Raw genomic sequence first — 17,948 nt, 5'->3', positions numbered from 1 at the left:
CCGCTATCATCCAGAAGGCGAGGTCAGTACGGGTGCTTCAAAGCTGGGACCGAGAGACTGAAAAACAGCTTCTATCTCAAGGCCATCAGACTGTTAAATAGCCTTCACTAACACATTAGAGGCTGCTGCCTATATACTTAGATTAGAAATCACTGGGTCATTGGGTATATGTTGTGAAATTCTTAGATATTACTTGTTAGATATACTGCACTGTTGGAGCTAGAAACACAAGCATTTCACTACATCTGCTAAACACGTGTATGTGACCAATAAAATTAGATTTGAGAGAGAGAGAGAGAGAGAGAGAGAGAGAGAGACAGACAGAGACAGAGACACAGAGACACAGAGACAGAGAGATGCAGTGAAAATACTGACCAATGAGAGGAAGTATGAACTACAGCAGGTGTCAGTTAGACACTAGACTTTCAGGTGGAACCTAAATGTAGCTACATACCACTTCTTCTGCATTCTAATGATCTAGCCTAGCCTGTATCCATATGTTTCTGTGTAAACTGCCCCTGCCATTTTATGCTATGCAGCTACTCCTGGGTAAAGTCCCAAATGGCACCCTATTCCCTATATGGCGCAGTACTTTTGACCTGAGCCCAGTACACTATGTAGGGAATCGGGTGATATTTGGGACACAGCCCTGCTATTCTATGGCATGCAGGCTTGGTTAGTTCACCCTGATGAGTTTATTCAGTCTGTTAATTTATGAGGGAGTTATTCTCCTGAGTTTATAACAAGTATAACGAACACCGCCTCCATTAAACGATCTTAATCACCATTCATAATTATAATCAAGCAATTAGAATACAGACAGGCCTAATCAAAGGGTCACCAATTTCTCTCCCTCTGCTCTGCCCTTCCCTTCAAACAGAAGCCCATTCCTCCATCCCATTCCTCCATCCCTCCCCTCCATCCCATTCCTCCATCCCATTCCTCCATCCCTCCCCTCCATCCCATTCCTCCCCTCCATCCCATTCCTCCATCCCATTCCTCCATTCCCTTGGCTGTAGCATGCCTGGTCCACAGAGGATTCATCCAACTATGTAGCCAAAGCTGACATATTAACAAAGGTGTTGAGCAGCTAAAGTAACTAGATGTGATGATGGAGATGTATTTATTTTCAAAGCTTTGAAATGGCTCCAATTCTCTGTAAGGACTTTCTGCATCATATGTAAAACTGGCAATCGCAGATAAAGGAAAAATTGGGTCACGAACGAGAGTCTGAATCATGCACATTTATTTAGGAGTGGCAAGAAGAAACTGTATGTCTGTATTACTCTATTCTCCAGCCAAGAGTCAATGAGCTGGTGGCAGACGATGCAGAACATGGTGCAGAGAGGGGACGTCGCCTGATTACAGACGGTGCAGAATTTGGTGCAGAAAGGGAACGTCGCCTGATAACAGACGGTGCAGAATATGGTGCAGAAAGGGAACGTCGCCTGATTACAGACGGTGCAGAATTTGGTGCAGAAAGGGGACGTCGCCTGATTACAGACGGTGCAGAATTTGGTGCAGAAAGGGGACGTCGCCTGATTACAGATGGTGCAGAATAAGGTACAGAGAGGGGACGTCGCCTGATTACAGACGGTGCAGAATTTGGTGCAGAAAGGGGACGTCGCCTGATTACAGACGGTGCAGAATTTGGTGCAGAAAGGGGACGTCGCCTGATAACAGACGGTGCAGAATATGGTGCAGAAAGGGAACGTCACCTGATTACAGACGGTGCAGAATTTGGTGCAGAAAGGGGACGTCGCCTGATTACAGACGGTGCAGAATTTGGTGCAGAAAGGGGACGTCGCCTGATTACAGATGGTGCAGAATAAGGTACAGAGAGGGGAAGTCGCCTGATTACAGACGGTGCAGAATATGGTGCAGAGAGGGGACGTCGCCTGATTACAGACGGTGCAGAATTTGGTGCAGAAAGGGGACGTCGCCTGATTACAGATGGTGCAGAATAAGGTACAGAGAGGGGACGTCGCCTGATTACAGACAGTGCAGAATATGGTGCAGAGAGGGGACGTCGCCTGATTACAGACGGTGCAGAATATGGTGCAGAAAGGGGACGTCGCCTGATTACAGACGGTGCAGAATATGGTGCAGAGAGGGGACGTCGCCTGATTACAGACGGTGCAGAATTTGGTGCAGAAAGGGGACGTCGCCTGATTACAGATGGTGCAGAATTTGGTGCAGAAAGGGGACTTCGCCTGATTACAGATGGTGCAGAATAAGGTACAGAGATGGGACGTCGCCTGATTACAGACGGTGCAGAATTTGGTGCAGAAAGGGGACGTCGCCTGATTACAGACGGTGCAGAATTTGGTGCAGAAAGGGGACGTCGCCTGATAACAGACGGTGCAGAATATGGTGCAGAAAGGGAACGTCGCCTGATTACAGACGGTGCAGAATTTGGTGCAGAAAGGGGACGTCGCCTGATTACAGATGGTGCAGAATTTGGTGCAGAAAGGGGACGTCGCCTGATTACAGATGGTGCAGAATAAGGTACAGAGAGGGGACGTCGCCTGATTAGACGGTGCAGAATATGGTGCAGAGAGGGGACGTCGCCTGATTACAGACGGTGCAGAATATGGTGCAGAAAGGGGACATCGCCTGATTACAGACGGTGCAGAATATGGTGCAGAGAGGGGACGTCGCCTGATTACAGACGGTGCAGAATTTGGTGCAGAAAGGGGACGTCGAACGTCTCCTGATTACAGGCGGTGCAGAATTTGGTGCAGAAAGGGGACGTGGCCTGATTACAGACGGTGCAGAATTTGGTGCAGAAAGGGGACGTCGCCTGATTACAGATGGTGCAGAATATGGTGCAGAGAGGGGACGTTGCCTGATTACAGACGGTGCAGAATATGGTGCAGAGAGGTGACGTCGCCTGATAACAGACGGTGCAGAATATGGTGCAGAAAGGGAACGTCGCCTGATTACAGACGGTGCAGAATTTGGTGCAGAAAGGGGACGTCGCCTGATTACAGACGGTGCAGAATTTGGTGCAGAAAGGGGACGTCGCCTGATTACAGACGATGCAGAATATGGTACAGAGAGGGGACGTCGCCTGATTACAGACGGTGCAGAATATGGTGCAGAGAGGGGACGTCGCCTGATTACAGACGGTGCAGAATATGGTGTAGAGAGTAGACGTCGCCTGATTACAGACAGTTCAGAATATGGTGGAGAGGGGATGTCGCCTGATTACAGACGGTGCAGAATTTGGTGCAGAAAGGGGACGTCGCCTGATTACAGATGGTGCAGAATAAGGTACAGAGATGGGACGTCGCCTGATTACAGACGGTGCAGAATTTGGTGCAGAAAGGGGACTTCGCCTGATTACAGACGGTGCAGAATTTGGTGCAGAAAGGGGACGTCGCCTGATAACAGACGGTGCAGAATATGGTGCAGAAAGGGAACGTCGCCTGATTACAGACGGTGCAGAATTTGGTGCAGAAAGGGGACGTCGCCTGATTACAGATGGTGCAGAATTTGGTGCAGAAAGGGGACGTCGCCTGATTACAGACGGTGCAGAATTTGGTGCAGAAAGGGGACGTCGCCTGATTACAGACGGTGCAGAATATGGTACAGAGAGGGGACGTCGTCTGATTACAGACGGTGCAGAATATGGTGCAGAGAGGGGACGTCGCCTGATTACAGACGGTGCAGAATATGGTGTAGAGAGTAGACGTCGCCTGATTACAGACAGTTCAGAATTTGGTGGAGAGGGGATGTCGCCTGATTACAGACGGTGCAGAATTTGGTGCAGAAAGGGGACGTCGCCTGATTACAGATGGTGCAGAATAAGGTACAGAGATGGGACGTCGCCTGATTACAGACGGTGCAGAATTTGGTGCAGAAAGGGGACGTCGCCTGATTACAGACGGTGCAGAATTTGGTGCAGAAAGGGGACGTCGCCTGATAACAGACGGTGCAGAATATGGTGCAGAAAGGGAACGTCGCCTGATTACAGACGGTGCAGAATTTGGTGCAGAAAGGGGACGTCGCCTGATTACAGATGGTGCAGAATTTGGTGCAGAAAGGGGACGTCGCCTGATAACAGACGGTGCAGAATATGGTGCAGAAAGGGAACGTCGCCTGATTACAGACGGTGCAGAATTTGGTGCAGAAAGGGGACGTCGCCTGATTACAGACGGTGCAGAATTTGGTGCAGAAAGGGGACGTCGCCTGATTACAGACGGTGCAGAATATGGTACAGAGAGGGGACGTCGCCTGATTACAGACGGTGCAGAATATGGTGCAGAAGGGGACGTCGCCTGATTACAGACGGTGCAGAATATGGTGTAGAGAGTGGACGTCGCCTGATTACAGACTGTTCAGAATATGGTGCAGAGAGGTGACATCACCTGATTACAGACGGTGCAGAATATGGTGCAGAGAGGGGACATCGCCTGATTACAGACAGTTCAGAATATGGTGCAGAGAGGGGACGTTGCCTGATTACAGACAGTTCAGAATATGGTGCAGAGAGGGGACGTTGCCTGATTACAGACAGTTCAGAATATGGTGCAGAGAGGGGACATCGCCTGATTACAGACAGTTCAGAATATGGTGAAGAGAGGGGACGTCGTCTGATTACAGACAATTCCGAATATGGTGCAGAGAGGGGACGTCGCTTGATTACAGACGGTGCAGAATATGGTGCAGAGAGGGGACGTCGCCTGATTACAGATGGTGCAGAATATGGTGCAGAGAGGGGACATCGCCTGATTACAGACAGTGCAGAATATGGTGAAGAGAGGGGACGTCGTCTGATTACAGACGGTGCAGAATATGGTGAAGAGAGGGGACGTCGTCTGATTACAGACAATTCCGAATATGGTGCAGAGAGGGGACGTCGCTTGATTACAGACGGTGCAGAATATGGTGCAGAGAGAGGGGATATCGCCTGATTACAGACGGTGCAGAATATGGTGCAGAGAGGGGACATTGCCTGATTACAGACGGTGCATAATATGGTGCAGGGGGACATCGCCTGATTACAGACGGTGCAGAATATGGTGCAGAGAGGGGACATCACCTGATTATTCTGTTTTTAATATCACAAAGCTGGAAGGGAGGATGGAAGGGAGGATGCAAGGGACAAAGAGAGAGTTCCCAAAGAGACAACACTACAGATGACATTCATGAAAGGAGTCCAATCAACTCTACTCAAAAAGCAACCCACATCCACAGAGATTTACCACTGCTAGAGACCTCCTAGAACAACGTCCAGTGACCCACAGAGATGAACCACTGGTGCTGACCTCCTAGAACAACGTCCAGTGAACCACAGTGTCAACATACTCACATCAACTAAATGCTTGTATCACCGGTTCATTATTATGCACTTTGTATTTACTGCATTCATGTGATGCAGGACTCCCATGGAATAGAGACGTTGGTCTCAATGGGACTTCCCTGCTTGAATAAAACGTTCAATAGGAATGAGATGAGACCCTTACCTTTCTGCATTGGTCTGCCTCGCTGAACATCTCAAAGTCGTCATCCAGGCTGTCTCCAGAACTGTCCAGCACCAGACCGACCCCGTCATCCAGAATTTCCTCTGGAACATGAAGAATATTAACAATACATCAACAATACAAACATAAACAACATAGACAGACCATGGTGACCAGCTGTCCTTCTAGCGTAATAAAACCACCCTGTTATCAGACAGACCATGGTGACCAGCTGTCCTTCTAGCGTAATAAAACCACCCTATTATCAGACAGACCATGGTGACCAGCTGTCCTTCTAGCGTAATAAAACGACCCTATTATCAGACAGACCATGGTGACCAGCTGTCTTTCTAGCGTAATAAAACCACCCTATTATCAGACAGACCATGGTGACCAGCTGTCCTTCTAGCGTAATAAAATCACCCTATTATCAGACAGACCATGGTGACCAGCTGTCCTTCTAGCGTAATAAAACCACCCTATTATCAGACAGACCATGGTGACCAGCTGTCCTTCTAGCGTAATAAAACCACCCTATTATCAGACAGACCATGGTGACCAGCTGTCCTTTTAGCGTAATAAAACCACCCTATTATCAGACAGACCATTGTGACCAGCTGTCCTTCTAGCATAATAAAACCACCCTATTATCAGACAGACCATGGTGACCAGCTGTCCTTCTAGCGTAATAAAACGACCCTATTATCAGACAGACCATGGTGACCAGCTGTCCTTCTAGCGTAATAAAACCACCCTATTATCAGACAGACCATTGTGACCAGCTGTCCTTCTAGCGTAATAAAACCACCCTATTATCAGACAGACCATGGTGACCAGCTGTCCTTCTAGCATAATAAAACCACCCTATTATCAGACAGACCATGGTGACCAGCTGTCCTTCTAGCGTAATAAAATCACCCTATTATCAGACAGACCATGGTGACCAGCTGTCCTTCTAGCATAATAAAACCACCCTATTATCAGACAGACCATGGTGACCAGCTGTCCTTCTAGCGTAATAAAACCACCCTATTATCAGACAGACCATGGTGACCAGCTGTCCTTCTAGCATAATAAAACCACCCTATTATCAGACAGACCATGGTGACCAGCTGTCCTTCTAGCGTAATAAAACCACCCTATTATCAGACAGACCATGGTGACCAGCTGTCCTTCTAGCGTAATAAAACCACCCTATTATCAGACAGAACATGGTGACCAGCTGTCCTTCTAGCGTAATAAAACCAACCTATTATCAGACAGACCATGGTGACCAGCTGTCCTTCTAGCATAATAAAACAACACTATTATTAGACAGACCATGGTGACCAGCTGTCCTTCTAGCATAATAAAACCACACTATTATCAGACAGACCATGGTGACCAGCTGTCCTTCTAGCGTAATAAAACCACCCTATTATCAGACAGACCATGGTGACCAGCTGTCCTTCTAGCGTAATAAAACCACCCTATTATCAGACAGACCATGGTGACCAGCTGTCCTTCTAGCGTAATAAAACCACCCTATTATCAGACAGAACATGGTGACCAGCTGTCCTTCTAGCGTAATAAAACCAACCTATTATCAGACAGACCATGGTGACCAGCTGTCCTTCTAGCATAATAAAACAACACTATTATTAGACAGACCATGGTGACCAGCTGTCCTTCTAGCATAATAAAACCACCCTATTATAGACAGACCCTGGTGACCAGCTGTCCTTCTAGCGTAATAAAACCACCCTATTATCAGACAGACCATGGTGACCAGCTGTCCTTCTAGCGTAATAAAACCACCCTATTATCAGACAGACCATGGTGACCAGCTGTCCTTCTAGCGTAATAAAACCACCCTATTATCAGACAGACCATGGTGACCAGCTGTCCTTCTAGCGTAATAAAACCACCCTATTATCAGACAGACCATGGTGACCAGCTGTCCTTCTAGCGTAATAAAACCACCCTATTATCAGACAGACCATGGTGACCAGCTGTCCTTCTAGCGTAATAAAACCACCCTATTATCAGACAGACCATGGTGACCAGCTGTCCTTCTAGCGTAATAAAACCACCCTATTATCAGACAGACCATTGTGACCAGCTGTCCTTCTAGCGTAATAAAACCACCCTATTATCAGACAGACCATGGTGACCAGCTGTCCTTCTAGCGTAATAAAACCACCCTATTATCAGACAGACCATGGTGACCAGCTGTCCTTCTAGCGTAATAAAACCACCCTATTATCAGACAGACCATGGTGACCAGCTGTCCTTCTAGCGTAATAAAACAAACCTATTATCAGACAGACCATGGTGACCAGCTGTCCTTCTAGCATAATAAAACAACACTATTATTAGACAGACCATGGTGACCAGCTGTCCTTCTAGCATAATAAAACCACCCTATTATCAGACAGACCATGGTGACCAGCTGTCCTTCTAGCATAATAAAACCACCCTATTATCAGACAGACCATGGTGACCAGCTGTCCTTCTAGCGTAATAAAACCACCCTATTATCAGACAGACCATGGTGACCAGCTGTCCTTCTAGCGTAATAAAACCACCCTATTATCAGACAGACCATGGTGACCAGCTGTCCTTCTAGCGTAATAAAACCACCCTATTATCAGACAGACCATGGTGACCAGCTGTCCTTCTAGCGTAATAAAACAAACCTATTATCAGACAGACCATGGTGACCAGCTGTCCTTCTAGCATAATAAAACAACACTATTATTAGACAGACCATGGTGACCAGCTGTCCTTCTAGCATAATAAAACCACCCTATTATCAGACAGACCCTGGTGACCAGCTGTCCTTCTAGCGTAATAAAACCACCCTATTATCAGACAGACCATGGTGACCAGCTGTCCTTCTAGCGTAATAAAATCACCCTATTATCAGACAGACCATGGTGACCAGCTGTCCTTCTAGCGTAATAAAACCACCCTATTATCAGACAGACCATGGTGACCAGCTGTCCTTCTAGCGTAATAAAACCACCCTATTATCAGACAGACCATGGTGACCAGCTGTCCTTCTAGCATAATAAAACCACCCTATTATCAGACAGACCATGGTGACCAGCTGTCCTTCTAGCGTAATAAAACCACCCTATTATCAGACAGACCATGGTGACCAGCTGTCCTTCTAGCGTAATAAAACCACCCTATTATCAGACAGACCATGGTGACCAGCTGTCCTTCTAGCGTAATAAAACCACCCTATTATCAGACAGACCATGGTGACCAGCTGTCCTTCTAGCATAATAAAACCACCCTATTATCAGACAGACCATGGTGACCAGCTGTCCTTCTAGCGTAATAAAACCACCCTATTATCAGACAGACCATGGTGACCAGCTGTCCTTCTAGCGTAATAAAACCACCCTATTATTAGACAGACCATGGTGACCAGCTGTCCTTCTAGCGTAATAAAACCACCCTATTATCAGACAGACCATGGTGACCAGCTGTCCTTCTAGCGTAATAAAACCACCCTGTTATCAGACAGACCATGGTGACCAGCTGTCCTTCTAGCGTAATAAAACCACCCTATTATCAGACAGACCATGGTGACCAGCTGTCCTTCTAGCGTAATAAAACGACCCTATTATCAGACAGACCATGGTGACCAGCTGTCCTTCTAGCGTAATAAAACCACCCTATTATCAGACAGACCATGGTGACCAGCTGTCCTTCTAACATAATAATATCACCAGGTTCCCAAATGTTTCCTATTTAGTGCAGTACTGTTGACTAGGGCCCATAGGTCTTGGGTTGGTCAAAGTAGTGCACTATATAGTGAATAGGGTGCCATTTGGGACGCAGGCCTAGCCCCTACTTATCCTGGCTCATTGAGAACATGTCAGTATAGAGGTCTACTGTAACTCACCCTGGCTCATAGAGAACATGTCAGTATAGAGGTCTCCTGTAACTCACCCTGGCTCATAGAGAACATGTCAGTATAGAGGTCTACTGTAACTCACCCTGGCTCAGAGAACATGTCAGTATAGAGGTCTACTGTAACTCACCCTGGCTCATAGAGAACATGTCAGTATAGAGGTCTACTGTAACTCACCCTGGCTCATAGAGAACATGTCAGTATAGAGGTCTACTGTAACTCACCCTGGCTCATAGAGAACATGTCAGTATAGAGGTCTACTGTAACTCACCCTGGCTCATAGAGAACATGTCAGTATAGAGGTCTACTGTAACTCACCCTGGCTCATAGAGAACATGTTAGTATAGAGGTCTACTGTAACTCACCCTGGCTCATAGAGAACATGTCAGTATAGAGGTCTACTGTAACTCACCCTGGCTCATAGAGAACATGTCAGTATAGAGGTCTACTGTAACTCACCCTGGCTCATAGAGAACATGTCAGTATAGAGGTCTACTGTAACTCACCCTGGCTCATAGAGAACATGTCAGTATAGAGGTCTACTGTAACTCACCCTGGCTCATAGAGAACATGTTAGTATAGAGGTCTACTGTAACTCACCCTGGCTCATAGAGAACATGTCAGTATAGAGGTCTACTGTAACTCACCCTGGCTCATAGAGAACATGTCAGTATAGAGGTCTACTGTAACTCACCCTGGCTCATAGAGAACATGTCAGTATAGAGGTCTACTGTAACTCACCCTGGCTCATAGAGAACATGTCAGTATAGAGGTCTACTGTAACTCACCCTGGCTCATAGAGAACATGTCAGTATAGAGGTCTACTGTAACTCACCCTGGATCATAGAGAACATGTCAGTATAGAGGTCTACTGTAACTCACCCTGGCTCAGAGAACATGTCAGTATAGAGGTCTACTGTAACTCACCCTGGCTCATAGAGAACATGTCAGTATAGAGGTCTACTGTAACTCACCCTGGATCATAGAGAACATGTCAGTATAGAGGTCTACTGTAACTCACCCTGGCTCATAGAGAACATGTCAGTATAGAGGTCTACTGTAACTCACCCTGGCTCATAGAGAACATGTCAGTATAGAGGTCTACTGTAACTCACCCTGGCTCAGAGAGAACATGTCAGTATAGAGGTCTACTGTAACTCACCCTGGCTCATAGAGAACATGTCAGTATAGAGGTCTACTGTAACTCACCCTGGCTCATAGAGAACATGTCAGTATAGAGGTCTACTGTAACTCACCCTGGCTCATAGAGAACATGTCAGTATAGAGGTCTACTGTAACTCACCCTGGCTCATAGAGAACATGTCAGTATAGAGGTCTACTGTAACTCACCCTGGCTCATAGAGAACATGTCAGTATAGAGGTCTACTGTAACTCACCCTGGCTCATAGAGAACATGTCAGTATAGAGGTCTACTGTAACTCACCCTGGCTCATAGAGAACATGTCAGTATAGAGGTCTACTGTAACTCACCCTGGCTCATAGAGAACATGTCAGTATAGAGGTCTACTGTAACTCACCCTGGCTCATAGAGAACATGTCAGTATAGAGGTCTACTGTAACTCACCCTGGCTCAGAGAACATGTCAGTATAGAGGTCTACTGTAACTCACCCTGGCTCATAGAGAACATGTCAGTATAGAGGTCTACTGTAACTCACCCTGGATCATAGAGAACATGTCAGTATAGAGGTCTACTGTAACTCACCCTGGCTCAGAGAACATGTCAGTATAGAGGTCTACTGTAACTCACCCTGGCTCATAGAGAACATGTCAGTATAGAGGTCTACTGTAACTCACCCTGGCTCATAGAGAACATGTCAGTATAGATGTCTACTGTAACTCACCCTGGCTCATAGAGAACATGTCAGTATAGAGGTCTACTGTAACTCACCCTGGCTCATAGAGAACATGTCAGTATAGAGGTCTACTGTAACTCACCCTGGCTCATAGAGAACATGTCAGTATAGAGGTCTACTGTAACTCACCCTGGCTCAGAGAACATGTCAGTATAGAGGTCTACTGTAACTCACCCTGGCTCATAGAGAACATGTCAGTATAGAGGTCTACTGTAACTCACCCTGGCTCATAGAGAACATGTCAGTATAGAGGTCTACTGTAACTCACCCTGGCTCAGAGAACATGTCAGTATAGAGGTCTACTGTAACTCACCCTGGCTCAGAGAACATGTCAGTATAGAGGTCTACTGTAACTCACCCTGGCTCATAGAGAACATGTCAGTATAGAGGTCTACTGTAACTCACCCTGGATCATAGAGAACATGTCAGTATAGAGGTCTACTGTAACTCACCCTGGCTCAGAGAACATGTCAGTATAGAGGTCTACTGTAACTCACCCTGGCTCATAGAGAACATGTCAGTATAGAGGTCTACTGTAACTCACCCTGGCTCAGAGAACATGTCAGTATAGAGGTCTACTGTAACTCACCCTGGCTCATAGAGAACATGTCAGTATAGAGGTCTACTGTAACTCACCCTGGCTCATAGAGAACATGTCAGTATAGAGGTCTACTGTAACTCACCCTGGCTCATAGAGAACATGTCAGTATAGAGGTCTACTGTAACTCACCCTGGCTCATAGAGAACATGTCAGTATAGAGGTCTACTGTAACTCACCCTGGCTCATAGAGAACATGTCAGTATAGAGGTCTACTGTAACTCACCCTGGCTCATAGAGAACATGTCAGTATAGAGGTCTACTGTAACTCACCCTGGCTCATAGAGAACATGTCAGTATAGAGGTCTACTGTAACTCACCCTGGCTCATAGAGAACATGTCAGTATAGAGGTCTACTGAAACTCACCCTGGCTCATAGAGAACATGTCAGTATAGAGGTCTACTGTAACTCACCCTGGCTCATAGAGAACATGTCAGTATAGAGGTCTACTGTAACTCACCCTGGCTCATAGAGAACATGTCAGTATAGAGGTCTACTGTAACTCACCCTGGCTCATAGAGAACATGTCAGTATAGAGGTCTACTGTAACTCACCCTGGCTCATAGAGAACATGTCAGTATAGAGGTCTACTGTAACTCACCCTGGCTCATAGAGAACATGTCAGTATAGAGGTCTACTGAAACTCACCCTGGCTCATAGAGAACATGTCAGTATAGAGGTCTACTGTAACTCACCCTGGCTCATAGAGAACATGTCAGTATAGAGGTCTACTGTAACTCACCCTGGCTCATAGAGAACATGTCAGTATAGAGGTCTACTGTAACTCACCCTGGCTCAGAGAACATGTCAGTATAGAGGTCTACTGTAACTCACCCTGGCTCATAGAGAACATGTCAGTATAGAGGTCTACTGTAACTCACCCTGGCTCATAGAGAACATGTCAGTATAGAGGTCTACTGTAACTCACCCTGGCTCATAGAGAACATGTCAGTATAGAGGTCTACTGTAACTCACCCTGGATCATAGAGAACATGTCAGTATAGAGGTCTACTGTAACTCACCCTGGATCATAGAGAACATGTCAGTATAGAGGTCTACTGTAACTCACCCTGGCTCATAGAGAACATGTCAGTATAGAGGTCTTCTGTAACTCACCCTGGTTCATTGAGAACATGTCAGTATAGAGGTCTACTGTAACTCACCCTGGCTCATAGAGAACATGTCAGTATAGAGGTCTACTGTAACTCACCCTGGCTCATAGAGAACATGTCAGTATAGAGGTCTACTGTAACTCACCCTGGCTCATAGAGAACATGTCAGTATAGAGGTCTACTGTAACTCACCCTGGCTCATAGAGAACATGTCAGTATAGAGGTCTACTGTAACTCACCCTGGCTCATAGAGAACATGTCAGTATAGAGGTCTACTGTAACTCACCCTGGCTCATAGAGAACATGTCAGTATAGAGGTCTACTGTAACTCACCCTGGCTCAGAGAGAACATGTCAGTATAGAGGTCTACTGTAACTCACCCTGGCTCATAGAGAACATGTCAGTATAGAGGTCTACTGTAACTCACCCTGGCTCAGAGAACATGTCAGTATAGAGGTCTACTGTAACTCACCCTGGCTCATAGAGAACATGTCAGTATAGAGGTCTACTGTAACTCACCCTGGCTCATAGAGAACATGTCAGTATAGAGGTCTACTGTAACTCACCCTGGCTCATAGAGAACATGTCAGTATAGAGGTCTACTGTAACTCACCCTGGCTCATAGAGAACATGTCAGTATAGAGGTCTACTGTAACTCACCCTGGCTCATAGAGAACATGTCAGTATAGAGGTCTACTGTAACTCACCCTGGCTCATAGAGAACATGTCAGTATAGAGGTCTACTGTAACTCACCCTGGCTCATAGAGAACATGTCAGTATAGAGGTCTCCTGTAACTCACCCTGGCTCATAGAGAACATGTCAGTATAGAGGTCTACTGTAACTCACCCTGGCTCATAGAGAACATGTCAGTATAGAGGTCTACTGTAACTCACCCTGGCTCATAGAGAACATGTCAGTATAGAGGTCTACTGTAACTCACCCTGGCTCATAGAGAACATGTCAGTATAGAGGTCTACTGTAACTCACCCTGGCTCATAGAGAACATGTCAGTATAGAGGTCTACTGTAACTCACCCTGGATCATAGAGAACATGTCAGTATAGAGGTCTACTGTAACTCACCCTGGCTCATAGAGAACATGTCAGTATAGAGGTCATCCTGTGCGTCAGAGCGTCGGGGGGGCAGGTAACAGATCTGGCGTCGGTCCGTAGAGGGCAGAGTGTTGACGGTCAGGGACAGAGAGGCCTGGGAGAACGCCTCCTTCATATCTGAGAAGTTCAGACTGCACGAGTCCTTCCCATTCAGCTGCAAGATCTCATCGCCCGCATTCAGACCTGGAGGACCAACATAGTATATTAGAGTGAGTTCATACATGCTCATCTGAGATGTATTGTATGAGCTGAACAAAACTAAACAAACTCCCTCCCTCCACAGGCCTGACCCACTTTTCTTTCTATGTGGCCTGAGAAATGTCATCCACTGAGGAACCACAGCTGTCCTCTATGGCTTGCTGCAAGATCTAATCTGCCGTATGTATCCTCTATGGCTTGCTGCAAACTCTAATCTGCCGTATGTATCCTCTATGGCTTGCTGCAAACTCTAATCTGCAGTATGTATCCTCTATGGCTTGCTGCAAGCTCTAATCTGCAGTATGTATCCTCTATGGCTTGCTGCAAGCTCTAATCTGCCGTATGTATCCTCTATGGCTTGCTGCAAACTCTAATCTGCAGTATGTATCCTCTATGGCTTGCTGCAAGCTCTAATCTGCAGTAGGTATCCTCTATGGCTTGCTGCAAGCTCTAATCTGCCGTATGTATCCTCTATGGCTTGCTGCAAGCTCTAATCTGCCGTATGGATCCTCTATGGCTTGCTGCAAACTCTAATCTGCCGTATGTATCCTCTATGGCTTGCTGCAAGATCTAATCTGCCGTATGGATCCTTATCGGCACACCGCCACACTGATACATTCTACAGAGATATGACTGTGCTTGTGTCCCAAATGGCACCCTATTCCCTATATAGGGCCCTATGGGCTCAGGTCAAAAGTAGTGCACTACGTAGGGAATAGGGTGCAGTTTGGGACAAAGACACGGTCATGGAAATTCTACACAGGGACACTCAAAGTCAATCTTAAATGAATCATTCTTTACTATCAGCGCGCTTAACTTATAGAACATATTCTGGGCGTTCTGCCAGATGGTCCTAAGGTGGAGGTCATGTCGCCTCCCCCCCCCCTCATATCTTTACCAAGCACAGGCAGGAACCAAGGATTATTTATGACACTAAGACAAGATGAACATTTTCAAGGCTGTCTCTTCAAATTATAAACATGTCCATCAAAACACTTATCAGTGTGTTGTCATATTCAGCCATGTAGCCCTGAGGATTGTTATGCTAATCAGTTGGATGGCTGTTTTCTTTAGTCCCCTAAACCCTTATCAAATGAGGCATTAATATGCAGCATTCATGCATTTCATTTCTAAAAATAAATCCTTCACAACCCCCCATATTGACCTCCTCAACATTAACACTGGAGAGAGTATTCCCCTAACACACACACAGTTTTATGAATGTCTCATCAACTGCAGTAATTATGTGATTGTACTTTTCAGTGGAGATTGTATTGAGATGGCTGATGATGAAACTAATCGTATGATATCTTCCCACTCCCTGCCCTCTCTGTCTTGTCTCTGTTCTGTGTCTATTATATTCTCAGATACAGATAGATGGGAGTGTAGATGGAAACTGATTTGATGGATGTGTGGTAATGAACCTCTAGCGAAGGCTAATCCTCCCGCCTTCACATCGGTTATGTAGAGCTGCTGCACCGAATCCTCCTCCACCACTGAGATAGAGAACCCTGGAGGAGAGGCGGGAGGGAGGGAGGGAGAGAGGGAGGGGAGAGAGGGAGGGAGGGAGGGCGGGAGGGGAGGGGAGGGAGGGGAGAGAGGGAGGGAGGGGGGAGAGAGGGGAGAGAGGGAGGGGAGAGAGAGAGAGAGAGAGAGAGAGAGAGAGAGAGAGAGAGAGAGAGAGAGAGAGAGAGAGAGAGAGAGAGAGAGAGAGAGAGAGAGAGAGAGAGAGACATTTCATTATTGAAAGCACATCACTAAATCACCTGGGATTTATTTTCTCTGCCCTGACAGGGATCAGTCTAAGAAATACAGGTAATCTGAGATGTGACTAGAAGTCAATAACAGGATACATCACAACACAACCGCTAGTGGAAGTATTCTCTCAACACACACTGGTGGAAATATGCACTCTGTATACTACAACATGATAGTAATTAAAAGTGGAGTGGCTTCAGAATTGCATTCTTAGCAAGTCAAATGATCTGTGAATGTGGATATATATGACATTGTCTGCGTCCCAAATGCCACCCCATTGTCTTTATAGTGAAGTGTACTACTTTTAACCAGGTCCCAAAGGGCTCTGGTCAAAAGTAGTGCACTATATAGGGAATAGGGTGCCTAACCCTAACCAATCATACAGGATTCATCCTTACCGTAACCAATCATACAGGATTCATCCCTGTCGAACTGGATGACTTTAGTTATTTTGGAGCCCAGCTCTATCTCTTTATAAAGCTGTGGAGAGATGGAGAGAGCGAGAGAGAGAGAGAGAAAAGGAGAGAGAAAAGGAGAGATGGAGAGAGAAAGAGAGATCAAGAGAAAGAGGAGAGATGGAGAGAGATGGAAGGAACATGAATGTCTTATTACACAAAGAGCAGGAATGGAATACGACGAGGAGTGAGTCTAATTCATTTATACGCTGGTGTGTGTGTGTGTGTGTGTGTGTGTGTGTGTGTGTGTGTGTGTGTGTGTGTGTGTGTGTGTGTGTGTGTGTGTGTGTGTGTGTGTGTGTGTGTGTGTGTGTGTGTGTGTGTGTGTGTGTGATCTCAGTGGGATGCTAAGACTGTGACAGGAGATAATCTGTGAGGAGAAAATCAGAAACATACCAAGTCACACAGGTGCTCTTCAGGCTTAGGGATGTAGAACTGGACTCGGTTCTCCAGGAGGAACTTGAGGCGGATGTAATGTTTGGTGGGATCCAGCTGGTGGGCCTGTGGAGTTAAGTAGAGGACACACACACACACACACACACACACACACACACACACACACACACACACACACAAACACAGTTTAGTCAAGATTCAGAGTGAGGAGTTTAGAAGAGAGGTCAGAAAGAGGATTGGTACAGGGTCGGGCTGCATCTCAATTCTCCAACCTTTTCACAAAGTGTGCACTTGAACACTTTATGGATTGGTGTAATCATTGGCTAGAGGGAGCTTCCAACGTTGTTAGATCCATGACTGATAGTGTGCAAGTGAATGGGGACGCAGCCTCACAGAGGGCATTAGAAATATCAACAGAATGGGGACGCAGCCTCACTGAGGGCATTAGATATATCAACAGAATGGGGACGCAGCCTCACTGAGGGCATTAGAAATATCAACAGAATGGGGACGCAGCCTCACAGAGGGCATTAGAAATATCAACAGAATGGGGACGCAGCCTCACTGAGGGCATTAGAAGAATCAAGAGAGTATTTCACATTTCAGTGTGTCTGTCATCAAACAAGTTGATAAACACTTACTGAAAACTGTGTTGAAGCTTTACACATTTTAAACCATCTTTAATAATAACAACCTATTAGTGAAAATATGGCCATTTCATTTCAGAACAGTTTTGCTGTAAGTACTGTAGGTTGGTTAAGGCGGTAGTTACCTTGCAGATGATCTCCAGCGTGTGTACGTGTAGGTTGGTTAAGGTGGTAGTTACCTTGCAGATGATCTCCAGCGTGTGTACGTGTAGGTTGGTTAAGGTGGTAGTTACCTTGCAGATGATCTCCAGCGTGTGTACGTGTAGGTTGGTTAAGGTGGTAGTTACCTTGCAGATGATCTCCAGCGTGTGTACGTGTAGGTTGGTTAAGGTGGTAGTTACCTTGCAGATGATCTCCAGCGTGTGTACGTGTAGGTTGGTTAAGGCGGTAGTTACCTTGCAGATGATCTCCAGTGCGTCC

General features: G+C 46.3%; 1 protein-coding gene across 1 annotated transcript in view; it reads right to left on the bottom strand.

Annotated features, from left to right (window-relative positions):
• LOC311115177 (rho guanine nucleotide exchange factor TIAM1-like) overlaps positions 1–17,944 on the bottom strand; it is a gene marked incomplete at both ends in the record, with an annotated part of 80,228 nt that extends 62,284 nt beyond the window's left edge. The window contains 6 exons of the mRNA XM_084190383.1: positions 5,472–5,572; positions 14,045–14,257; positions 15,697–15,783; positions 16,429–16,510; positions 16,882–16,986; positions 17,924–17,944. Of these exons, the coding sequence (XP_084046509.1) occupies positions 5,472–5,572; positions 14,045–14,257; positions 15,697–15,783; positions 16,429–16,510; positions 16,882–16,986; positions 17,924–17,944 (609 nt within the window). The remainder of the gene's footprint in view (positions 1–5,471; positions 5,573–14,044; positions 14,258–15,696; positions 15,784–16,428; positions 16,511–16,881; positions 16,987–17,923) is intronic.
• Positions 17,945–17,948: the final 4 nt, after the last annotated feature.

This window comes from Coregonus lavaretus (genome assembly GCF_964263955.1).
Source record: "Coregonus lavaretus genome assembly, contig: HAP1_SCAFFOLD_268, whole genome shotgun sequence".
Classification (NCBI taxonomy): Eukaryota; Metazoa; Chordata; class Actinopteri; order Salmoniformes; family Salmonidae; genus Coregonus; species Coregonus lavaretus.
This window is presented reverse-complemented; position numbering and strand designations above follow the sequence as displayed.